Source organism: Miscanthus floridulus, chromosome 14 (assembly GCF_019320115.1).
Source record: "Miscanthus floridulus cultivar M001 chromosome 14, ASM1932011v1, whole genome shotgun sequence".
NCBI lineage: Eukaryota > Viridiplantae > Streptophyta > Magnoliopsida > Poales > Poaceae > Miscanthus > Miscanthus floridulus.
The window spans coordinates 38,895,637-38,921,931 of NC_089593.1; the positions used below are offsets into that span (position 1 = coordinate 38,895,637).

General features: G+C 45.5%; 1 protein-coding gene across 1 annotated transcript; it reads right to left on the reverse strand.

Moving 5' to 3' along the window:
* Positions 1-20,816: 20,816 nt before the first annotated feature.
* LOC136503375 (secreted RxLR effector protein 161-like) lies at positions 20,817-21,581 on the reverse strand. The gene has a single exon (XM_066498470.1). The coding sequence runs from the start codon at positions 21,579-21,581 to the stop codon at positions 20,817-20,819; it is 765 nt and encodes a 254-aa protein (XP_066354567.1).
* Between the last annotated feature and the right edge of the window lie 4,714 nt (positions 21,582-26,295).

The window sequence follows — 26,295 nt, forward strand, 5'->3', positions numbered from 1 at the left end:
AGATTCCGTCTCCTTCCCGGTGATTGCCCACGGAACCGCAAGCTGTCTTCTTCCTGGTGATCCGTTCGTGGGACTGCACTGCGAACATCGTCCTGCACCGATTGTGGTCCACAACTTCAAGCAACGCACTATGTCGACTAGTGCGAATGGAGCCTCCGATGCCCTCGGCATGGGACCCTCCGCTGGGTACACTCTAATCTCTGTAATTACTGTACTCGCTGCTACTGTATTCATCTGTATGTCATCACTGCATGCTGTAGTATTCATTAGAGATATACACATGCACATATATGCCGTCACGAACCTGCTGATGTTATTTTTCTGGGTTAAACTGATAATGAAAATGCCTAAATTTCTAACAATTCAAAAACCTAATCTTAGGCAATTTTCTGTCAGTGGTTTTGCTGCTGCTTTGAAGCCAAATAATTTTGATGGCAATAATTTCATGATATGGCGTGCCAAGATGGTATTGTGGTTGACTACGATGAACTGCTATCACGCCGCACAGGGGAAGCCTGAACAGTTTACTCCTGAGGAGGAGCGAAAGTTCTTGGCTGCCGATAACCTGTTTCGAGGCACCGTGATTAGTGCACTTTATCCGAAGTATGAGAAAAACTACATATCTTGCACATCAGGCAAAGAGTTATGGGATGCTCTTGAGGCAAAGTTTGGGGTTTCTGATGCTAGCAGTGAGCTATACCTTATGGAGCAGCTGTATGACTACAAAATGGTTGAAAACCGTTCTGTGGTCGAACAGGCTCATGAGATACATGCGCTGGCAAAGGAACTAGAATATTTCCCATGTCTGTTGCCCAACAAGTTTGTGGCCGACGGTATAATCGCTAAGTTGCCACCTTCTTGGAGGGATTTTGCTACTTCTCTAAAACACAAGAGACAAGAGTTTAGCGTGGCTGAGCTTATTGGATCTCTTGATGTTGAGGAGAGGGCGAGAGCAAAAGACAACCGTGGAAAAGGAGTTGAGTCTTCCGCTGCCAATATGGTGCAGAAGAAAAACTCATTTGCATCTCGTAATAAAAAGAAGAAGAACATGCAAGAGAACAACAATGCAAAGCCTTAGCATACTGCACAGTATAAGAAGAAAAAGAACAAGAAAGGTGAATGATGCTTTGTTTGGAGTGATGAGCATTGGGCAAGTGCATGCCCAGACCGCAAATATGAGCAAGAAAATAAATCAGCAAACATAGTAATTAGCGAGACTGGAGGAGGAACATCTGGGTATGGTAATTCTTTACCTTTTATTCTTTCAGTTTATCTTTCACCTGAGTGGTGGATGGACAGTGGTGCTAATATTCATGTGTGTGCTGATGTTTCTTTGTTTATTTCATATCAGGCCGGCAGGAGTGGAGCCTTGTTGATGGGAAATGGTTCGCATGCGCGTGTTCTTGGTGCTGGTACGGTCATTCTAAAGTTTATTTCGGGAAAGACGGTGCTATTAAAGAACGTGCAGCATGTCCCCTCCATCAAGAAGAATCTTGTTAGCGCTTCTCAAATGTGTCACGATGGCTTTAAAATTGTGCTTGAGTCCAATAAATGTGTTGTGTCGAGACGTGGAACATTTGTCGGAAAATGTTATGATTGCGGAGGCTTGTTCCGCTTATCTTTGCTTGATGATGTGTGTAATAAAGTGGTGAACAATGTTAATGTTTCGGATGAGTCGAATATATGGCATTCACGACTTTGTCACATTAATTTTGGTTGTCTCACGCGGCTTGCAAATCTGAATCTAATCCCAAAATTTAACTTAGTCAAAGATTCTAAGTGCCAGGTGTGTGTGCAATCGAAGCAACCGCGCAAGCCTCACAAGGCTGCTGAGGCGAGGAACTTGGCACCATTAGAACTCGTTCATTCTGATTTATGCGAAATGAATGGTGAATTGACTAAAGGCGGTAGACGATACTTTATGACATTTATAGATGATTGCACTAGATTTTGCTATGTGTATTTATTAAAAACAAAAGATGAAGCGTTGCATTATTTTAAAGTCTATAAAGCTGAGGTAGAAAATCAACTTGAGAAGAAAATCAAGCGTTTGCGGTCCGATCGCGGGGGAGAATATTTCTCAAATGAATTTTTTGAGTTTTGCGCGGTGCATGGAATTATTCATGAGAGGACGCCACCATACTCACCACAGTCCAATGGGATTGCAGAGAGAAAGAACCGCACTCTAACTGATTTGGTTAATGCCATGTTGGAGACTACGGGACTATTTAAGAAATAGTGGAGTGAGGCTATATTGATAGCATGTCATGTCCTAAATAGAGTGCCCACAAAGAACAAAGAAATTACACCATTCGAGGAATGGGAGAAGAAGAGATTAAATCTCTCTTACCTATGAACTTGGGGTTGTTTGACAAAGGTGAATGTGCCAATAAACAAAAAAGCTAAAGCTTGGACCAAAAACTGTTGATGGTGTTTTTCTTGGTTATGCAATTCACAGCATGGGTTATAGATTTTTAATAATAAACTCTAGTGTTTCTGATATGGCTGTTGATACAATCATGGAATCTAGAGACGCTACATTTTTTGAGAATGAGTTTCCCATGTGAAAGCATCTAGGCCCCTAATTGGATTTCGGTGATTAATGTCAATACAAGATTATTATGACTAACGTGTGTTTTGCAGAGACAATTAAGTTAGGTCATGGTAATGGAGATCGATTGGGCAATCGAGGTTGTCATGCCCCTACGATGGAAATCGTTTCGGTTTTCAAAGGTTGGACGACAAGGTTAAGGATAACTAGTTCTAAGTGTCGATTGGAGTTGGAGAGACACTTAGAGTAGTTTAGGACTTTGTTTTTTCCTTTGGCCGTACTATGAAGGGGGGTATGAATGGGTAGCTTGACCTAGTTGAGTCTAGTGAGTTAGGTGTGGTGCACACTTGTTAAAACTAGCTCTAGGTAGCTCCTATGAATGTCTAAGATCTTTTGGAGCAAACTTCATTCACATATGTTCAGAAGTTGGAAGTGAATGGAGGGTCAAACACTGACCGGACGCTGGCTCCGGTGCGACCGGACGCTGGCCGCAGGGTCCGGTCAGTTCATTTGACCATAAAGATCAAGTCTGGTGTGACCGGACGCTGGGAGGTCATGTGACCGGACGCTGAGGGCCAGCGTCCGGTCGACTCCAGTAAGGGTCCAGACTTGGGAAAGAGTGACCGGACGCGTCCGGTCAGTGTGACCGGACCCTGAGTATCCAGCGTCCGGTCGTTTACAGTAAGCATCCAAGAGCGACCGGACGCGTCCGGTCGGTACTGATCGGACCCTGACAGCGTCCGGTCATCACTTGAAAACTGTTCGCGGGTTGAACTGACCGGAGCGTCCGGTCGTCCCGCAGAGGCTCATAACAGTTCGTTTTTCAGGCTGGCTTATAAATAGAGGCTCCACTCGTGAGTGGAGTATCTTTTGCTCATTCCAACAGCTGAGAAACACGTTTGTGAGTGCCAAGAAGAGCAAGGTCCTAGTGAGGTGTTTGTGATTTGAGAATCCAAGAGAGTAGCCTCACTAGCAAATCAAGAGTAGCAAAGTGTGCATCCATCTTCTCATTAGGCTTCGCGTGGTCAAGTGAGAGTTCGTGCTTGTTACTCTTGGTGATCGCCATCACCTAGATGGCTTGGTGGTGATTGGGAGTTTGGTGTTCACCCGGCGGAGCTTGTGGGTGACCCAACTCAAGTTGTGAGCGGCTTTGGGTGATTCGCCGCGACGGAGTGTCGAAGAATCAACCCGTAGAGAGCACTTGATCCTTGCGCGGATCAAGGGGGAGCTACACCCTTGCGCGGGTGCTCCAACGAGGACTAGTGGGGAGTGGCGACTCTCCGATACCTCGGCAAAACATCGCCGCGTTCCTTTCTCTCTCTATTTACTTTGAGCACTTACTTTGAGCATTTACTTTGAGCAATTCAATACTTGTTTTTACTTCCATAAGAATTGCTTGCTAGAGTAAGTTTGGAACTTAGGTTGAGAGGTTGTTGTGCATTAGTTTGATATAAACACTTTTCTAGGCACAAGGGGTTAATTGGGCTATCCGTAGGATTTGATTATTGCAAGAAAATTTAGAATTAGCCCAATTCACCCCCCCTCTTGGGCATCTTGATCCTTTCAATTGGTATCAGAGCCTCGTGCTCACGTTTTTAAGCTTAATCGCTTAGAGCAAGATGTCTCACGGGGATGGTCCTCCTCCTATCTTTGAGGGAGATGATTTTCCATATTGGAAAATCCGCATGGAGGCTTACTTAGAAGCTCTAGATGTTGGAATTCTTAAAGCCGCCTCTCAAGGGTTCCCAGCACCTAGGAATGCCGCACAACTTCAAGGCGATGAAGTGAATTATGAAAAATGGAATGCAAAGGCTCGCAACACCATCTTTAGAGGCCTTTGCAAAGATGTGTTTAATCGTGTAAGGAACCACAAAGACGCCCATGCACTATGGTCGGACGTTTGTGCACTCCATGAGGGAACCAAGAGTGAGCGTGAGGAACGCTATCATCTTGTGATTAAAAAGCTAAATTCTTTTGAGATGTTTCCCAAAGAAAGTGCTAATGAGATGTATTCTCGATTAAATGTTCTTGTAGAGGAAGTCAATGGGCTTGGACTCACTCAAATGTCACCATCCGATGTTGTGAGAAAAATCTTGAGTGTCCTCCCCATTGACAAATATGAGCACATTGTGACCGTGCTACATCAAGGTGATCTTTCCGCCGCTACACCGACACAAATCTTGGGAAAGATCAATGGTCATGAGATGTACATGCACATCACACCACAAGATGGCTCATCCTCTACAAAGAAGAAAGAGAAAGACTTAGCATTCAAAGCTAGCCAAGACAAGGGCAAAGCAAGACTTGAGTATGAGAGCTCAAGTGATGAAGATGATGAAGAAAGCCTTGCCCTCATGGTGAAAAAGACCACCAAGATGCTAAAAAGGCTAAACAAGAGTGGCATCAAGTTTGATGGCAAGAAGAAGAAGTTCTTCACTAGCTCAAGAAGAAAGCCAATCTCCGAGATGGATTGCTACAATTGTGGCGAACTTGGTCATCTAGCTCATCAATGCACAAAGCCCAAGAAAGACAAGTTCAAGAACAAGGGCAAGAAAGATGATTCAAGTGATGAAGATGAAAAGAAGAAGAACAAGCCATACAAGAAGAGAGATGGCAAAAAGAGGGAGTTCTACAAGAAGAAGAAGAGTGGCAAGGCCTATATTGTCGGTGATTGGCTCACGGACATTGATTCATCAAGTGGATCATCCGATGATGATAGTGACGATGAAAAGGTGGCCGCCATTGCTATTGATCTTGCATCTTCACCGCCATCATCGCCATCATCCTCTACACACCTATGCCTTATGGCCAAAGGTGAACGCAAGGTAACTAAGAGTGATGATAGTAGTGATGATGAACATGCTAGTGATGATGATAGTGATAGCGATGATGATGACTCAGCTACATATGATGATCTTGTCAAAATACTAAGAAAATATACTAAGATCATTAGAAAAAGTAGAGCTACAAATGAAAAACTTGATGCTAAAAATGATTCACTCTTAGCTAAGTGTGATACATTAGAAAAGGCTAATGATGAGCTCAAGGAAACAAATGATTCTATATCATCCAAACTCAAGGAGCTCAAATCTTCTAAGAAAGAGCTTAAAGATAAAAATGATAAACTTGAGTGGGTACACAATGAGCTTATCACTAGTCACAATAAGCTAAAAGATGAATATGCAACTCTAAAGATCAATTATGATACCCTTATTATTGCACAAGAATTCTTACCAAATGAGCCACATGATGCTACTAACCATGTTGTTAAGATTGATATAGCTACCTCATGTGATGATTTAATTGATGAAAGCATTGAGCATGGATCTAGTAGCAAGGGCAAGCAAGTGGTTGAATGCAATGACTATAATGAGTATGTCAAGCTCAAGAGTAACAATGAGAAGCTCATGAAAGATCTTGAAGAGATGAAAAGTCACAACACCATTGTGCTAGAAACTCTTGATCATGACAAAGAGGTGATCCTTGAGAATGAGAAGTTAAAAGAAGAAATCAAGAAACTCAAGGAGGAGAAGAACAATGATATTCTCAAGGAAGAGAACAAGAAGCTCAAGATGGAGAAAGAGCATCTCAAGGTGGGATTGAGCAAGTTTGCTAGAGGCAAGCATCTCCAAAGTGAGCTACTCATGAATACCGTCATGAAGATGGATAGAAGTGGCATTGGATATATGGCAAGTGTAGAGAAGAAGAAGGCTCAAGCTCAACACCAACAATCAAAGCCAAAGCCAAAGCCAAAGAGATGTTTTGAATGTGGACAAGAAGGCCATTTTGCTCATGAGTGTCAAACTCCACCACCATAACCCTTGCCCAAGCATGCTAGACCCTTTGCTTTCAATGCTCACTACATGCTTAGAAAAGATTTGAGTGGAAAGATGAAAGTCATGTTCTTAGGTCCCCCCAACAAGAGTAGGCCTAAGAAAATTTGGGTGGCTAAGTCACTTGTTGAGAAGGTGAAGGGCCCTCAACAAGCTTGGATCCCTAAAGCTTGAATCTCTTGTGTAGGTGAACTACAAGACCGGTGGAAGTCATTGGGTTATTGATAGTGGTTGCACTCAACATATGACTGGTGATCCTCGTATGTTCACCTCACTAGATGAAGAGGTAGATGGACAAGCGAAAATAACATTTGGAGATAATTCAAAGGGCAAGGTCAAAGGATTGGGCAAAGTGGCAATATCAAATGATCATTCCATCTCAAATGTGCTCTATGTTGCTTCATTGAGTTTCAACTTGCTATCCGTTGGACAATTGTGTGATCTTGGCTTCCAATGCTTGTTCACTGAGAAGGAGGTGGTTGTATCTAAGGTAGATGACAATCAAGTGATATTCAATGGATTTAGATACAACAATTTATATCTAGTTGACTTTACCTCCGAAGATGCAAACTTGAAGACTTGCCTATTCACCAAAACAACACTTGGGTGGCTATGGCATAGATGGCTTGCTCATGTTGGGATGAGCTCACTCAAGAAGCTTATGAAGAATGATTTGGTGAGAGGATTGAAGGATGTGAAGTTTGAGAAGGACAAACTTTGTAGTGCATGTCAAGCCGGCAAGCAAGTTGCAAACACTCATCCAACCAAAGCTTTCATGTCAACCACAAGAGTGCTAGAACTCCTACACATAGATTTATTTGGACCAACAACATACAAGAGTTTGGGAGGAAATCTCTATTGTCTTGTGATTGTGGATGACTATTCAAGATATACATGGGTGTTCTTCCTTCATGACAAATCCGAAGTTGCATCTTGTTTCAAGAAGTTTGCCAAGAGAGCTCAAAATGAATTTGAAGTGAAGCTCAAGAAGATAAGAAGTGACAATGGCAAAGAGTTTGACAACACAAATATAAAAGCTTATTGTGATGAAGTTGGAATCAAACATGAAGTCTCCGCAACCTATACTCCTCAACAAAATGGTGTAGTTGAGAGAAAGAACCGGACTTTGATCACTCTTGCAAGGACAATGCTAGATGAGTACAACACCCCCGAAGCTCTATGGGCGAAAGCAATCAACACCGCATGTTATGCATCCAACCGCCTATTTCTTCAAAAGTTCCTTGTCAAGACACCATATGAGTTGCTCAATGGGAAGAAGCCAGACGTCTCCTTCTTTAGGGTGTTTGGTTGCAAGTGCTACATCTACAAGAAGCGGCAACACCTAGGGAAGTTTCAAAGGCGTTGTGATATAGGTTTTCTTGTTGGTTACTCATTGAAGTCCAAAGCATATAGAGTATTTAATCATGCCACCGGCTTGGTTGAAGAAACATATGATGTGGAATTTGATGAATCTAACGGCTCCCAAGGAGCACATGAGAATCTTGATGATGTAGGTGATGAACCATTGAGGGAGGCTATGAAGAATATTCCGGTGGGAGACATCAAGCCAAAAGATGATGAAGATGATGTACAAGTCATTAACCAACCCTCTTCATCAAATGTACCACAAGATGGTGATAAAGTTGGGAGAGTAGAAAATGAAGATACCCATATCTCCCATGAGCAAATGGTGGTACAAGCACAAGATGTTGATGCTCCACAACCTCCTCCTCAAGTGGTCAATAGAAGAAATACACCTCTCCTACAAGATCATCCACAAGATCTCATCATAGGGAGTCCAACAAAGGGGGTGATGACTAGATCTCAAAAACTTACCTCATTTATTGCTCATCACTCTTTTGTCTCTTGCTATGAGCCTACCAAGGTAGAAGAAGCTCTAAAAGATCCGGATTGGATCAATGCCATGCATGAAGAGTTAAACAACTTCACTCGCAATGAAGTTTGGAATCTTGAAGAGCGACCAAAAGGTGCAAGAGTGATTGGAACAAAGTGGGTGTTCCGCAACAAGCAAGATGATCAAGGTGTTGTTGTGAGGAACAAGGCAAGACTAGTGGCAAAGGGGTTCTCTCAAGTTGAAGGTTTAGATTTTGGAGAAACCTTTGCACCGGTTGCAAGATTAGAAGCCATCCGTATCCTTCTTGCATATGCATCACATCATGAAATGAAACTATATCAAATGGATGTGAAAAGTGCATTCTTAAATGGCTTTATTAATGAACTAGTCTATGTTGATCAACCTCCCGGGTTTGAAGACCCTAGATATCCTAATCATGTTTATAGGTTGTCCAAGGCACTATATGGGCTTAAGCAAGCCCCAAGAGCTTGGTATGAGCGCCTTCGGGATTTCCTTATTGAGAAGGGCTTTACCATTGGGAAGGTCGACACCACACTATTCACCAAGAAGCTTGATGGGCATATCTTCATTTGTCAAGTATATGTTGATGATATTATCTTTGGATCATCAAATGAAGACTCATGCAAAAAATTTGGTGAATTGATGTCTAAGAAGTTCGAGATGTCAATGATTGGTGAGCTTACATTCTTTCTTGGTTTTCAAGTCAAGCAAATGAAAGAAGGCATCTTCATCTCTCAAGAGAAATACACAAAAGATCTTCTCAAGAGATTCAAGATGGATGAATGCAAGTCAATCAAGACCCCAATGCCTACCAATGGACATCTCGACCTAGATGAGGGAGGTAACTCGGTTGATCAAACTCTCTACCGTTCTATGATTGGTAGCTTGTTATATTTAACCGCATCTAGGCCCGACATCATGTTTAGTGTGTGTATGTGTGCTAGGTTTCAAGCTAGTCCTAAGGAAACACATTTAATTGCCGTAAAAAGAATCCTTAGGTATCTTAAGCACACGCCAAGCATTGGCCTTTGGTATCCCAAAGGAGCTTTATTTGAATTAATTGGCTATTCCGATTCGGATTACGCCGGATGCAAAGTTGATAGAAAGAGCACATCCGGAGGGTGCCATTTGCTTGGTAGATCACTTGTGTCTTGGTCCTCCAAGAAACAAAATAGTGTGGCTTTGTCCACCGCCGAAGCGGAATACATTGCCGCGGGTGCTTGTTGTGCACAAATATTATACATGAAACAAACTTTACTAGACTATGGAGTAGTTCTAGAGAAAGTACCTCTTTTGTGCGACAATGAAAGTGCGGTAAAACTTGCAAATAATCCGGTTCAACACTCTCGCACCAAGCATATAGATATCCGCCATCACTTTCTAAGAGATCATGTAGCTAAAAATGATATATCACTAGAAGGTGTAAGATCCGAAGATCAATTAGCGGATATCTTCACTAAACCGCTAGATGAGGCTACATTTTGTAGATTGCGGAACAAGCTCAATGTACTTGATTTTAGTAACTTCACAAAAAATTGAGCTTGTGTTGTCCCTTGCATTCATTGTAATTTACAACATGTTTAATTTGTGGAAATGCATATAGGGCTTGTCTAACATGGTTAAGATAACCGCCGAAAAGCGTGTGAAGAAGCTTAACCTTGGATCAAACTTGACAAGAAACTAGATTTACTTACAAGTATTACATATGCATGAATTTTGTTTTGTCGTTTTGTTCCATTTGCCTTCTTGTTGCCTATTTTCTTAAAAAGAATTATAGCCTAAGGCAAAATATTTTGAAAAATATGAGGGTTTGAGAGAGGTCACTCACATCAGTCCCAATTGGTGTTTATTTGGATCTTTTTCAAGTTGGGACTTGATTGGGAACAGGCAGCGCGAAGGAAGTTTGAAGATTTGCTGGAAAAGGTGCACCGGACGCTGCACCAGACGCTGCTGTCCAGCGTCCAGTCAGTTCACAGGAGGTGAACTGCTGTTGAAGGAGTGACCGGACGCTACGTCTGTGCGTCCGGTCAGAAAGGGTTCAGCATCCGGTCGATCGGAGGAAGATCAAATTGTACTGACCGGACCCTGCCTGCGTCCGGTCATGGACCACCGGACGCGTCCGGTCCCGATTCCAAAGGATTTGGACCTCTCTGGAATCGACCGGACGCTGGGTGGTAGTGTCCGGTCGCTACCACCGGAGCGTCCGGTCAGTGGATCTCGCGCGTCTTAAGGACTCTTTTCCCGTTTCCTTTTCTGTCACGAGTTAGGGGGATTATTTATACGGGCCTTCGAGTTTTTCTTCCCTGACCTAACCGTCGCCGCCGCAGCCCGAGCCGCCGCACTGTCGCGTCGCCGCCTCCTCGTGCCCAAGCTCGCGCCCACGCTGTCGTGCCTTCGCCTCGCCGCACCGCCGTGCTCCAGCCGAGCCCACAGCCGAGCCACTCGCCGCCAGCGCTCCAGCCAAGCCCGCAGCCGCGCTACGCGCCCCAGGCTTCGCACGCCCGCGTGCCACTGCGCCTGCTCAGCACCATGTCGGCCACCTCGTGCCCTAGCTCACCGCTCTGCCGTTGCCTCTTGCGCCGATCTGTTGGTCATCAATTTGTGTGCCCCAGCCCTACTATCTCCTTGTTTGGACTTTTACCCTAACCCTAGCCCGGTTCCGAGGATCCCCCGCGTGACATCTTATCTCTTCTCGGTTCGCTGATCGTCAGGTAGAAAGCCATTCGATTTAATTTCGCATCTACATTGCTTTCTCTATTAGGATTTCGCATCTATTAGATATATGGTATTTATTTGTATATCCATCTATTCTTTCGTGCAGCGAGTCGGTTCCGTTGTGTTTCGTCTGGCAGTTGGCAGTTAACTCGGAGCCAAGCTCGCGAGTAAGGATCGAGGCCAAGCCTCGAAAGCGGCAGTTTGACAGTTGATCTTCATCAGCGGCAGTTCACTATCTTGTCAGTTCAGATGGCTCGCACCAAGAATGTTGGTGGTGGCCCAGGTGATGATGATAGGAGTCCCCCGCCTCGCCAGCCAGCCGGATCTAAAGGCAAGTCAACCAAGCAGGTAACATCCAAGAAGCGGAAGTACCCCGACGCAGAGACAGCGAGAGCAGCAGCTGTTGCAGAGGCCGCAGAGCGTGCCGAGAGAGGTGGCACCCGCAGCGGAGTTGTCATTGCAGATCAGCTAGTTTCACCCGCAGTCAGAGCTACGATTGAGGAGGTTGAGCGTCGTCATGGTAGTCCAGCTGGGACTGCCACGCTTGCTGGACGACAGGTTGCCATTGAGGAGGGTCCGTCAGCACAGCAGCAGCCCCCACCAGCAGAGCCTCAGCCAGCCCAGGAGACTCAGGAGAGTCAGGAGACTGAGCAGGCACCTCAGCTACGCCGCTCGAGTCGTACCAGTGCTGCAGTTCCACCGAGGCCAGTTACACAGCGCAGGGGTTCACGCCCTCCGCCCAGACCACAGGGTCCGCCTCCAGTGGTTCACCTCGACTTGAGGGCCGCTATAGCCAGGTAGGTTCAGCAGCTACGGTTTGTTGAGTTTGAGGTTTGGTTTCCTCCGAGGAGGGATGAGAGAGCAGCTGAGGGGTTCTACACGCCACTGCAGGAGGATTTCTACAATGCATATCTTAACAGTGGGGCAGTGTTCAGATCACAGAGGGTCTGTCAGATAGAGTCCATTGTGGCAGCAGCCGGAGAGGGCATTCAGCAATACTTGTCATATTTGCTAGGACTGTCAGATCTGATTGGACGGACAGGGATATATGTACCTTCTTGGGTCCGTCAGTTTTATGCCTCACTCTTCATCGATCCACATCATAGATTCATTCACTTTGCTTTCAACGGCAAAGACTATAGAGTGACGAGTAGCAGGGCCAGAGAGATACTGAGATTATAGGAGCAGCCTGTAAAGATGCATGAGGTTTGCTATGGACATCAGGAGCCTCCCAGGCGTCCTCATGGAGGGCAGGTGCCCCCCTACAGATTTAGTGCGGCATTGCTTCAAGGAGCCTTTTGGTGAGGGGTTGAGCAGGAACCCCAGTGACTTGACTCCTACAGCGAGGATACTAGAGGCTATCATCAGGAGGACACTGCTTCCCAGGTTGGGATACAGGGAGGGCCTGACTCGCTTACAGCTCTGGCTTCTCAATTCCATCATGCAGATGACAGTGTTTGACATCTGGGACCTCCTTCTTTCAGAGATGGAGGATACTATAGCTGAGGGATTCAAGGGTCGCAGGCAGCTTCCCTATGCTCACTGGATCATGTTCCTCATCCGCAGAGTTGTGATTGATAAGCCCCCTGGCATGATGGATGAGTATACAGGTGCCACTACAGAGTTCCCAGCTTACAACCTGTCACAGAGGATCAGACACGCCACTCCTCAGGCACCCAGTCAGCCTAGCCGTCGCCCCAACGTGCTAGAGTCTGCAGCTCAGCAGGACGAGATCATCAGAGGGATTGCAGCCACTGAGGAGGAGGAGCTAGAGGCACAGCAGGGAGTGAGTGAGTACAGTGACAGCTCTGACGACGACTACCAGCCTATACCTCAGATGCCTCCATGCAGACACGATGCAGAGGCAGGTAGCTCCAGTTCTGCTCCACCTGCTCCACAGACAGACCCCGCTCTCATTGCTATTCTTGAGCGGATGCAGCAGGATCAGACACGACAGGCACAGGAGACAGCTACAAACTTCGCTCAGTTTCAGGCTCGTCAGGACGAGTTTCAGCGGCAGTAGCAGCTTCTTCAGCACTAGCAGTTACTTATGCAGCAGCAGCTCATGGGATTCATGCAGCATATAGTGACAGCCATTGGGATTCCACTGCCACAGACTTCGCCCCAGCTTGCACAGCCTCCTACCACTTCAATGACTCCAGCAGTACAGCCCATCAGGCTTCAGAGTCAGGGACAGCCTCCAGCTTAGTTTCCTTCACCTCCTGTACAGGTGTCCCAGTGGTTAGCCTCACCTGGTGTAGCCTCACAGTTCACTCCTTATCACACGGGTTTCTCACCAGAGCAGACTTCCTCACTATTCGTGCCTGAGTCGTCAGTCTCCAGGAGTCTTGGAGCATCATTCAGCGAGTTGACCGGTATGCCTACTCCGCCTCACATGCATACTGCCGGTCCATCTATAGCAGCTCCAGCTATCATGACTACTCAGAGGCTCCCCTCGTCTATTGCCTCGTCAGATCCTACGACAGACATACTTGCAGCTTCACAGGCAGCACCAGCCCCAGCTCAGACCCAGACCGCTTCAGCGACACTTCCTGCTTCAGAGGGTCAGTCAGTTCAGAGCTTAGGGTCAGATGATGATGGCGCCCAGTTCCATCTTGCTCCACGTACTTCAGTGCCCGACTCGTCCGCTGTAGCCCCGCCGACCGACCCTTAGGTTTTGGTGTTTGACGCCAAAGGGGGAGAGGGTTTGAGTATGTAGACTTAGGGGGAGCGAGTTTTAGGGGGAGCTAGTTATCTAGTATTAGCTTATTATATACATTTGGAGTTTTATTTGTGTGATACACTATTACTTATGCATTCGTGTGTCTACTTTCATGCATACTTTTATATATATGTGATAGTGCTATCTACGTGGTTGTGATATCTGACATGTGTGACTTCTACTTTACTTTATCTATATGTCATATCACCTGTGTAATGCTCATTTGTTTTTGCTTCCGCGTTTACACTTCGAAGCAAATGAGCTTTATTATTTGTACTCATGCTTAATTCATATCCTTTGAGTACATTGTGTTGGCTTGGGTCATATAAGCTTGACTAACTCTTTTGCTCTCATTGATAAAAGCTTATATGAACCAAGTCCATCAAAAACCTCACTCCATAACATACTCGAGGTGGTATTGTCATCAATCACCAAAAAGGGGGAGATTGAAAGCATCTAGGCCCCTAATTGGATTTCGGTGATTAATGTCAATACAAGATTACTATGACTAACGTGTGTTTTGCAGAGACAATTAAGTTAGGTCATGGTAATGGAGATCAATTGGGCAATCGAGGTTGTCATGCCCCTACGATGGAAATCGTTTCGGTTTTCAAAGGTTGGACGACAAGGTTAAGGATAACTAGTTCTAAGTGTCGATTGAAGTTGGAGAGACACTTAGAGTAGTTTAGGACTTTGTTTTTTTCCTTTGGCCGTACTATGAAGGGGGGTATGAACGGGTAGCTTGACCTAGTTGAGTCTAGTGAGTTAGGTGTGGTGCACACTTGTTAAAACTAGCTCTAGGTAGCTCCTATGAATGCCTAAGATCTTTTGGAGCAAACTTCATTCACATATGTTCGGAAGTTGGAAGTGAATGGAGGGTCAAACACTGACCGGACGCTGGCTCTGGTGCGACCGGACGCTGGCCGCAGGGTCCGGTCAGTTCATTTGACCGTGAAGATCAAGTTTGGTGTGACCGGACGCTGGGAGGTCATGTGACCGGACGCTAAGGGCCAGCGTCCGGTTGACTCCAGTAAGGGTCCAGACTTGGGAAAGAGTGACCGGACGCGTCCGGTCAGTGTGACCGGACCCTGAGTATCCAGCGTCCGGTCGTTTACAGTAAGCATCCAAGAGCGACCGGACGCGTCCGGTCGGTACTGACCGGACCCTGACAGCGTTCGGTCATCACTTGAAAACTGTTCGCGGGTTGAACTGACCGGAGCGTCCGGTCATAGCGATCGCAGCGTTCGGTCGTCCCGCAGAGGCTCATAACGGTTCGTTTTTCAGGCTGGCTTATAAATAGAGGCTCCACTCGTGAGTGGAGTATCTTTTGCTCATTCCAACAGCTGAGAAACACGTTTGTGAGTGCCAAGAAGAGCAAGGTCCTAGTGAGGTGTTTGTGATTTGAGAATCCAAGAGAGTAGCCTCACTAGCAAATCAAGAGTAGCAAAGTGTGCATCCATCTTTTCATTAGGCTTCGCGTGGTCAAGTGAGAGTTCGTGCTTGTTACTCTTGGTGATCGCCATCACCTAGACGGCTTGGTGGTGATTGGGAGTTTGGTGTTCACCCGGCGGAGCTTGTGGGTGACCCAACTCAAGTGGTGAGCGGCTTTGGGTGATTCACCGCGACGGAGTGTCGAAGAATCAACCCGTAGAGAGCACTTGATCCTTGCGCGGATCAAGGGGGAGCTACACCCTTGCGCGGGTGCTCCAACGAGGACTAGTGGGGAGTGGCGACTCTCCGATACCTCGGCAAAACATCGCCGCGTTCCTTTCTCTCTCTATTTACTTTGAGCACTTACTTTGAGCATTTACTTTGAGCAATTCAATACTTGTTTTTACTTCCATAAGAATTGCTTGCTAGAGTAAGTTTGGAACTTAGGTTGAGAGGTTGTTGTGCATTAGTTTGATATAAACACTTTTCTAGGCACAAGGGGTTAATTGGGCTATCCGTAGGATTTGATTATTGCAAGAAAATTTAGAATTAGCCCAATTCACCCCCCCTCTTGGGCATCTTGATCCTTTCACCATGAAAAATGCACCTAGCACAACTGGTCATGAATTTATAATTCCCCATGAGCATGAAAATTTTACTCCGATAGAACAAATTGAGGAACCCTATGTGCAAAATCCTGAGGAGGATGACACTATAGTCACCAGAAAAAGTAAGAGACAGAGGACTGCAAAGTCTTTTGGTGGTGACTATATTGTGTACCTTGTGGATGACACACCAACGACCATTGAAGAGGCATATTCCTCTCCTGATGCTGACTTATGGAAGGAAGCAGTACGGAGTGAGATGGATTCTGTTATGTCTAATGGAACTTGGGAAATAGTTGATCGTCCCTATGGGTGCAAGCCTATAGGTTGCAAATGGGTGTTCAAGAAAAAACTTAGCCCTGATGGCACTATTGAGAGGTACAAGGCAAGGCTTGTGGCCAAGGGTTATACTCAAAAGGAAGGTGAGGATTTATTTGATACTTATTCACCGGTTGCCCGATTGACCACAATTCGAGTTTTGCTTTCCCTGGCAGCCTCTTATGGTCTTATCGTTCATCAAATGGACGTTAAGTCAGCTTTCCTAAATGGAGAGTTGGAGGAGGAGATCTATTTGAATCAGCCGGATGGGTTTGTAGCAAATGGTCAACAAGGCAAGGTGTGTAAATTGTTAAAGTCATTATATGGCCTAAAACAAGCTCCTAAGCAATGGCATGAGAAGTTCGACAGAACTTTAACATCTGCTGGCTTTGTTGTGAATGAAGCTAACAAATGTGTGTACTATCGGTATGGTGGGGGTGAAGGAGTCATTTTGTGCTTATATGTTGATGACATACTGATCTTTGGATCTAGCCTCAAAGTGATCGAGGAGGTGAAGGAATTTCTATCTAAAATTTTTGAGATGAAAGATTTGGGAGAGGCTGATGTTATTCTTAATATCAAGCTTCAAAGAGAAGGTGATGGTGGGGTAACTCTGTTACAAACCCACTATGTGAAAAAGGTGCTGCGTCGCTTTGGGTTCAGTGACTGTGCACTTGCTCCTACACCTTATGACCCTAGTGTGCTATTGAGGAAAAATCGAAGAATAGCAAGGGATTAGTTGAGATATTCCCAGATCATTGGTTCACTCATGTATCTTGCTAGCGCAACAAGGCCTGACATTTCATTTGCTGTGTGCAAGCTGAGCCGGTTTGTGTCAAACCCAGGAGATGATCACTGGCGTGCTCTTGAGAGAGTGAGGCGCTACCTAAAAGGGACCATGAGCTATGGTATTTGTTATACCGGACATCCAAAACTGCTGGAAGGCTACTGTGATGCCAATTGGATTTTTGATGCTGATGAGCCTTATGCCACAAGTGGATATGTGTTTTCACTTGGAGGTGGCGCTGTTTCCTGGAAGTCTTGCAAGCAGACTATCTTAACGAAGTCTACAATGGAAGGAGAACTCACAGCATTAGACACTGCTGGATCTGAGGCTGAGTGGCTTTGTGATCTCCTTACGGATTTATCGGTTGTTGAAAAACCCATACCGACTATTTCTATGAACTGCGATAACCAGACTGTGATTATAAAGGTTAACAGTTCTAAGGACAACATGAAGTCCACAAGACATGTTAAGAGACGACTAAAATCTATCAGAAAATTGAGAAACTCCGGAGTAATAGCGTTGGACTATGTTCACACATCTAACAATCTGGCAGATCAGTTCACTAAGGGTCTGTCACGCAACGTGATAGAAAGTGCATCGAGAGAGATGAGTTTGAGACCCACTTGAAATTTACTATAGTGGTAACCTGTTCTACGTGATCGGAGATCCCGTGAAGTGGGATGGTGAAACAAGCTACTAGTAAATTGTTAGGAAAGATCCTTAGTAAGACTCATTTCTGATGCATATCTTTCCTTTCTGTAAGGCAGGATGGCTTTTGCCTTAATGTGTTCCAAGTGGCTTATCAAAGCAAAGATGTTCTACAGAACATCTTTTGAGGAACACACCTATATGAGTCAGACTGCTGGTCATAGTCTATGAGATTTGGGTGATCTCTAAATACTCATGAAAGGCACTGAAGTATGACTTATATGCTTTTTGCTGCCCAGTATCAGCTAAGGACTTTAGTGACATTCACCCCGCACAAAATTGTCAATTCAAGGTTTAGTTTATTGTTCAGTTGTGACTGAGTGAAACTATTGTTCTAGATGGATGTTCAACTTAACAGTCTCCATCGAAACACTGGTATATAAAAGAAATGTGGTTCTAAGACTACTTTGTTACGAACCCTAGAGTTTGGTGGGGATTGTTGGATATAATATGGGCTTGGCCCATATAATATTTAATAATAAAATAAAACTCTATGGTACGTAACATTAAGTGTTGTATGGTTTAATACCATACGGGATTTTGACTGAATGCTGACTCAACTTATATGGTTGGAAATTATTCATCTAAATTGAGACGCTGAGAAAAGGATAAAGGCGTGCCACACGCGCGCGCCGCCGCCGCCGCCGGCTGGGCCAGGCCGTGGCCATGGCCACGGGCGCGGGCGCGGGCCGTGCCGAGGCCGTGGCCGGCGAGCGAGCGGGCGGGCGTGGCCAGTCTTTTGCCACTTAAATCCATATTATCACGGGAGTTTCGCTTTTTGATGGTGGAGGCGAATAGACTGCGTCAGTTATCGTCTCTTGGGATTCTCCGCTGCCTTCGTCTCCTTCCCCGGTCACAGCCATATATCCGGAGTTCTCAGTCAGTTCAGGCCCCGTCTTCCGCAACCGCTCTGAGAGAATCCACATCTCCGCAGCCCTCTGTCTTCCCCGTCCCGTACCTCCGCGCGCACGGAGTAGCGGGAGAGCAGGTGCCTTCGGAACCCTCGTCCGCCAGAGAACCTTGCACGGGGTGCGCGGCAATTAGGTTTTTGGGGAGCGATCCACGACTACTCGTCCAGATCCCGTCTCCTTTCCGGTGATTGCCCACGGAACCACAAGCTGTCTTCTTCCTGGTGATCTGTTCGTGGGACTGCACTGCGAACATCGTCCTGCACCGACTATGGTCCATGACTTCAAGCAACGCACTATGTCGACTAGTACGAATGGAGCCTCCGATGCCCTCGGCATGGGACCCTCGACCGGTACACTCTAATATCTGTGATTACTGTACTCGCTGCTACTGTATTCATCTATATGTCATCACTACATACTGTAGTGTTTATTAGAGATATACACATGCACATATATGCCGTCACGAACCTGCTGATGTTATTTTTCTGGATTAAACTAATAATGAAAATGCCTAAATTTCTAACAATTTCGTGATCGGAGGCAAGACAAGGACGACGGGTGGCTCGAGACGGCGGGCAGCGACGTTCTGCAAGGGTTCGTCAACGAAATGTGAGCCACAGAGGGAAAACGAGGGAGAAAGAAGGGCGCGGGAGACTTCGTCACCTCAGGACTGAGCTCGGCTGCAGGCTCGGAACGACGGAGAAGCTGTAGACGGCGGAAATGACCGTGGCGGCTCCGGCGGTGTCTCGGCAAGATCGAAAGCGATGGCCAAGGGAGCTATCTAGGGCTAGGCAGCCGTGCGGAGATGGGAAAAACGAGAACGGAGAGGGGGTACGAGGCTCTTATAGCGGTCTAGGCGTGCATAGCAAGCCGAATCGAAGAAAATTGGGTCATCGGCGGGTGCCGATTTCCTGGGCTGAGTCCGGCTCGGTTTGGAGGAGAGGGATGACACTGTAGGTGGGACTGCGGTGTCAGCGAGCGCAGACGTGGGACCCGGGTCAGCGAGCCAACAAGGGAGAGGTGGGGAGCGTTCGTACAGCTGAGCCGGTGCGGCGATAGGAAGGAGCAGGCCGGCTTGCGCGCTGGACCGCTGCGCCAAGAGGAAGGCCGAGGCCTTGGGCGGGATTAGGCTAGCAGGCCTAATTGGCCAGAGAGGGAAGGAGAGAGCACTTTCTTTTTATTTTCTAAACCACAAATTCATTTTAGAAACAGTTCTGAAGGAATTTGATTTTGGAGCAAAAACCAGTCATCACAGTAATTCAAAATGCATCAGCATGTATGCATCAACATGTATCTAGCCTTATAGTTGATTTTAATTTAGCAAAAAATATTATTTCCCTACATTCCAAGGCTCACACAATTGCATAAATAAATCAAATTGAGCTATTTCGAAAAGAAGCAAAATTTCAGGGTGTTACACAAGTTAAAAGAAAAACCGTATCTCAACTCTATCTCTCACGTGGTCAGCACGTGCTGATGCAGAAAATGGGAAAGACGATTTGATTCTTGATCACCTTGAGCCACATGGTCACATTAGAAACTTGAAAATTTCTGGTTATTGTGGTGCAAGACTTCCTATTTGGATTGAAAACCTCCGTGTCAAGAACCTGGTGTCACTTGAGTTAGCAAGATGCATATATTGGGAACAGCTGCCTTCGCTCGGAGAATTAGAATGTCTTAAGAAACTTTGGTTGGAGTGCCTTCCTAGCCTACAACAGATTGGTTAACCATCTCAGCTCTCCAACATTGATGCATTGGTTCATACCTTCCTCCACATCTTGACACGTTGGTTGTAAGATGTTGCAAAGAACTGAAGCAGTTACCTATCCTACCACCAGCTTGGTTCATATGGAAATATGTAAGGTCGGGTTGACCGAATTCCCAAGGATAGGCAACCTACATGGTGAGAGTACCGAAACCAGGCCGTCTAAATTGCAGTTTATCAGTATTGAATGTTGGAGCCAGGCGATGCCCTGGACTGGATCACGAACGCTGGTGGCGGCGCGGTGACCGCGGTGAGAACGAACAGATGAAAACACACACACGCGAAAGAATGGATTTTGGTGCTGCCAATCGACGCAGCTTTTCTCGGTCTTTATTGATGCTTATATATTTACATCATGCCTACGATCTCGAGGTGATAACCGAGCCCCGCGCCATGCCGCACATTGTGCGCGACACCGTTGCTTAGCGGCGGTGCACCGCGTGCGCAATGTTCACCATGGCGCCAACAGACCGACCCACACGGGCCACGTCGTGACCAAGCACGCCTTCAGTCACGCGCCTCCCCTAGCCTGACTAATGCATGACTCAACACATTACATGATGTTGTGCAACAATTTGGCTAACAAATCACCCCCTAAACTTGTTGCAACTGGACGACGCCTAGAGCACCCCTCAGCTCCACGAACTTGACATGCCCCAGCGACTTGGTGAATATGTCGGCGAACTGCCCTGCAGTCCCAACATGATCAACCTCCACCTTGCCTTCTTCAATGCACTCACGGATGAAATGATACTTAGCATCGATGTGTTTACTGCGATCATGGTGCACTGGATTCCTGCTGAGTGCGATGGCGGACATGTTGTCCATGAGTAGCTTAACCGGCGCCTCCTTCATTCCCATTAGATCTACTATCAGTCGGCTCAACCAAACACCTTGACATGCTGTTGCTGCTGCTGCTACATACTCGGCTTCACACGAAGACAAAGCAACAATCTTCTGCTTCTGTGATGCCCATGTAACCAGGCTATTGCTGAGGAAATAAACAACACCTGTAGTGCTCTTCCTATCCTCCACATCTCCTGCAAAGTCACTGTCACTGTACCCGAGGAAGCTAGGTTTCAGTTCAGTGCCCTTCTCATACCTGCAGCCATACCCAATTGTACCTTTCAAATATCTCAGGATATGCTTGACAGTAGCCCAGTGTTCTCTTCCAGGAGCCTCTATATACCTACTGACAACACCAACCGAATAAGCAAGGTCTAGCCTAGTGTTGACAATATATTTGAAGCTTCCAATAATGCTTCTATATGCTATTGGATCCACAACTTCATCCACTTTCTTCTTGCTAAGTTTGAGCCAAGCTTCCATTGGTGTTTCACAAGCGTTGCGGTTTGACATTCCTGCAGACTCCAGTATCTTCACTGCATATGAACTCTGACTCAATGTTATTCATCCATCTCCCTGCTTCACTTCAATTCCCAAGTAATAGCTTAGAAGACCAAGATCACTCATGCTGAATTTCCTCTTCATTTCGGCGTTGAATTGTTCGATGTCACTGACACTAGGCCCTGAAATGATCAAGTCATCAACATATACTCTAACAATCAGAAAGGAATTCTTTCTGCTCCTCCTGTATACAACATGTTCCAATTTGCTCTTCACAAAACCAAGAGCAATCATCTCTTTATCAAGCTTAGCATTCCATGCTCTGGCTGCCTGCCTAAGCCCATAGAGTTCCTGGCATCAACCAACAGTGTCAGTTGAGCCAACACTGTCGGCTTGTGGCTCGAGCCGACAGTGATGCTCAAGCAAACACTGCAAGCTTGTGGCACGAGCCGACAGTGATGCTCAAGCCAACACTACCGGCTCGCGGCTCAAGCCGACAGTGATTCTCAAGCCAACACTATTGGCTTGTGGCTAGAGCCGGCAATGATGCTCAAGCCAACACTACCGGCTTGAGCTTTGAACCGGCAGTGTTTCTCAAGACATTACTGCCGGCTTGACATGCAAACCGGTAGTGATCTCTTTTTCGCATTTTATTATTTTATATAATTTATTTTTTATTTTTTTGATGGAATCAGGTTTCGCTTTATATTCGCTATGTAGACAATAGGTCCATCAACATTAAAAAATACAAATGTTATGGTTAAAGTTCAAATGTACTATTGAAGCTCTCGATCCCTTGAAATAAAAAGAAATTACAATAGTCTAGCGAGCCGCTCTGGCCCGTACTGCGCCTTGTACTTCATGTACTGTGCAAATGAGAATGTTCCTTTTTTTTCAAGCACTCCGATACAATGAAGGTTGCTAGCTCCGATGACAGTGCTATGACCTCCATTTCTAACAGTTTATTGTGTTTAAATTTATTGCGCTGTCATTAAAAAACTGGTTTCAAAAGGCAGAAATGTTAGAGAAATAAGTAGATTGTTTTGTTGAATTAACAGATATAAATGAAATGGGGATTATACACACCAAAGCATCTGCCGCCTCTGATTTTACGTCGAGGTAGCGAAGCATTGCCCACATTACGTAGAACCCGTATTCATTATTTCCCGTCGGCTGGTCTAGGGTCTCCAATTGTATTGGTGCAACCTAGAATGGGACCTTTGTCCCACCAACCATTCTTGCCTGGACACCGTGCCACATTATAAAGTGTGAAAAAGGGGCAATATTAGAATATGCTATGTGCGATTAGAAAATAATATATTATTAGGTTCGCTTATGCATTAAGCACTTCGTCTAGGGGATCGAGCAAAGAAAGTGGCTTTTTCTTCGAGTCCCACACCTTGATACGATTTCTTTTAATATCGACAACAATAAGGACAAACTGGTTGCTGCAATCACAAAACCCTAGTTAACGAATAATCATAACTATAAAAAAACAAGCATAAAAATAAGAGCAGAGAACACATATTCGCAGTTGTAGACTAGAAGTATTTCGGTTTTATTACTCATCTTGAAATTTTTGAAAATAGCAGTCAGTGTCTCCGTCAGATCTTCCACTTTATTTCTATGCATGCCTCTGCATGTTCTCTCGTTGACTAGCTCGGGGTTCAGGAAAGACATATGAGCGTACTTTGTTTTAAAGCAATGTTTTGCTACACACCTGCATAATTTATGGGGAATGTGCTGTCGTTCACTATTTGTGTATCTAGAGAGTAGTTAATTAACCATCTGGCTGCTCGGTCGGTTCAACCTCCTATTGGAGACACCAACTAAGCTAATAGACTCTCAATTAATTAGCTTGTGTGGCTACCTAGTCACATCATACCTGAGTTACCTGGTCATCTTGGTCATCTTAATCCAGCTCGAGAAGAGTGGTAGAGGTCCATGGTACCTCATTCTCACCGTCCTGATTGTTACCGCCACCGTTTGTCGGATCATGCTGCTCTCCCGTCCCACTAATATTAGCCGCTTCTTGTTGCCTGTCAGTTCTTGGGCGACGGGTTAATGAGCGACGATGAGTCATGGCTATGACATGATCGTGGTTAGTTTTAGCTGCATACAACTACTAGTAGCATTTGTGCATATATATATATATATATATATATATATATATATATATATATATATATATATATATATTACCCAACTAATAGACATTTAATGCAAAGTCTAATAATAAGTCCATAAACAGTTCACGTACAACAAATACATTGTTTGATTGGCTCCATACAACAAAGTCCACCTACTATTCTAAGAAACAAAGCCTACATCAACTTTCAAATAAGAAAATCAGTGACCATAGCCATAAATAAAAGCATGGCATCTTTCTAAGACCAAGGAGCAATTCTCCTAATCTTCATATCTCCGGCGAGTGGCTCCTCTTCAATCTCCACTACAGTGGATGGCCATGGTTTGCACTCATTGGACCATAGTAGGCCCTCAAAGCTTCAGCTTCTGTGTTGTATTTTTTGTAACAATTATCTGGGTATCGATTTACTTGAGCATAGCAATCTTCCCGGGTAAGATAGATCCTAGGCATCTGATCAACATGCACTACATACTATGCTATGGTTACCTATACATGTAACCAAATTATGTTGATAGTGCTATGTCATTCAAACATGTTGTAGACTAAGTTTAGTGTATCAAGCAAAGTTGTAGACTATATTCAAATATTCAAACTTTAATTTGCAACACATTTAGCTAGGCTTCATCCCATGCATATTGGACATGAAAGTATTGTGGTAATTGGCAGTACATATAAGACATAAGAAAACAAATATGAAGAGGCCATGTTCGACTGTCTTCCAGTGAATCAGCTTGTAAGTGACCTATGTTAAATATTTTTCTCTGGACTACTTTGTTCATTCCTTTTCTAGTATCTTTGCATTGAAAAGATCTATGTATAGGTGCTGCCATTCTATGTTAATTTGCTATTTATCAGGAACTTTAATTAATTTGTTCATTTGCTAGCTATTTTTGGAAGATTCTACAACCTAGCAAATTAGCAATTCATGAATACACACAACAGAGCCTGTCCAAAAGGTAGACAATAACAGTACGCAGAGCACGGTGAAGTGGGTTAGCGTCGTTTACCTCATGGAGAAGAGCCCGTCCGAAGTGATGGTGACCTTGGTCTTCTCGCATTGAGGAAGATAGGGCGTAGGCAGCGGCGGTGCTCTAGCGGCATCGAGGAAGACAAGGCTGCTGCCGTGCCAGGGACGGCATCAGGCGTTGAAGAAGAGGATGGCGCGATTGCTATAGACTATGGCATGGGTGGCGGTGCAGCTCTGTCGTCGTGGAGGAAGGTGACAACATCGGGCGTTGAAGAAGAGGATGGCACAACGGCTATGAACGGCGGCGCGGGTGGCGGTGGAGTTCCGTCGGCGTTGAGGAAGGGGATGGCACGGGCGTGGCTGGGATGGCAGTGACAGTTAGCGGCAAACCATTGAACACCTAAGGGGTACAGTGAGGGAGGCGCTCACCGTGTAGCGTGGTGACGCCCGTGTCCGCGCGCTCCTTGAAATCCAAGCTGTGGGAGGGGTGGGAGGGGGCGTGGAGGACCAGGGGTGGGAGACGTTGGCGTGGAGGACCATGGGGTAGGGGATGCTGGGGTGGAGGACCATGGGATGGGGGATGCCAGGGTGGAGGACAGCGTCACGGGTCTTCCTCGCTGGCACGGGCCGCACGGGGACGCGTGGACGTCGTCGTTGAAGACGAGGAGGGTGCTCGGGCTACGGACGACGGCGCGTGGGGCGGCGGTGCTCCGTCGGCTTGGAGGAAATGGATGGCGCGTGCTTCAAATGACTTAGAAAAATTTCAGCCCGCACCACCGGCTTATATACTCATGGCACATCACTGCTGGTTCTAGAGGCAAACCGACAGTGATGACATAGCATCACTGCCGCTGCCAAATCCAACCCGGCAGTGATGTGCACTACCACAGCCGGTTGGAGCGCAATGTTAAAAAGATAAAAATAACCTAAGCTAACGAATTCCTTATCCTAGCGCAACGGTTAAGGCCGCGCACTCACGACCCCGCGACCCACGTGCGAATTCTAGGCGGGCCAAACTTTTTATTTTTTCCTTTTAATTTTGAATCACCTAACTACACTATGCATAAATAAATAAAAATAAAAAACTACTCCTAATGCGATTACATAACTAGCGCAGCGGTCAAGGTTGTACTCTCTAGAGCCCGAGACCCAAATTCGAACTCCAGGAGGGGCAAATTTTTTTAATTTTGTTTTATTGTTGAATATAAACTAACTACACTGTAACTAAATAAAAAAATAAAAAACTAAGCCTAACATAGTTACTGTCCTAGTGTAGCGGTTAAGGCACTACACTCTGGAGCTCGAAACCCCAGTTTGTACCCCGTTCGGTGCACAATTTTTTGAATTTAAAAAAAAATATATCTATCACTGTTGGTTTCCTTTTCAAAATGAAACCGACAATGGTAGTTGTTATTACTGTCGGTTTCTGCCCATCATTGCCTATTTTTTAAGCCGATAGTGATGATTATATATATATATATATATATATATATATATATTTATTTTTAAACTAAATAAATTCACACATTTATATTCCTAGGTGCATGTCCAAATGGATTTAATTTTTTACAAGCATGTACATCCAAATTATGGCCCCGCACAAGTTCTTA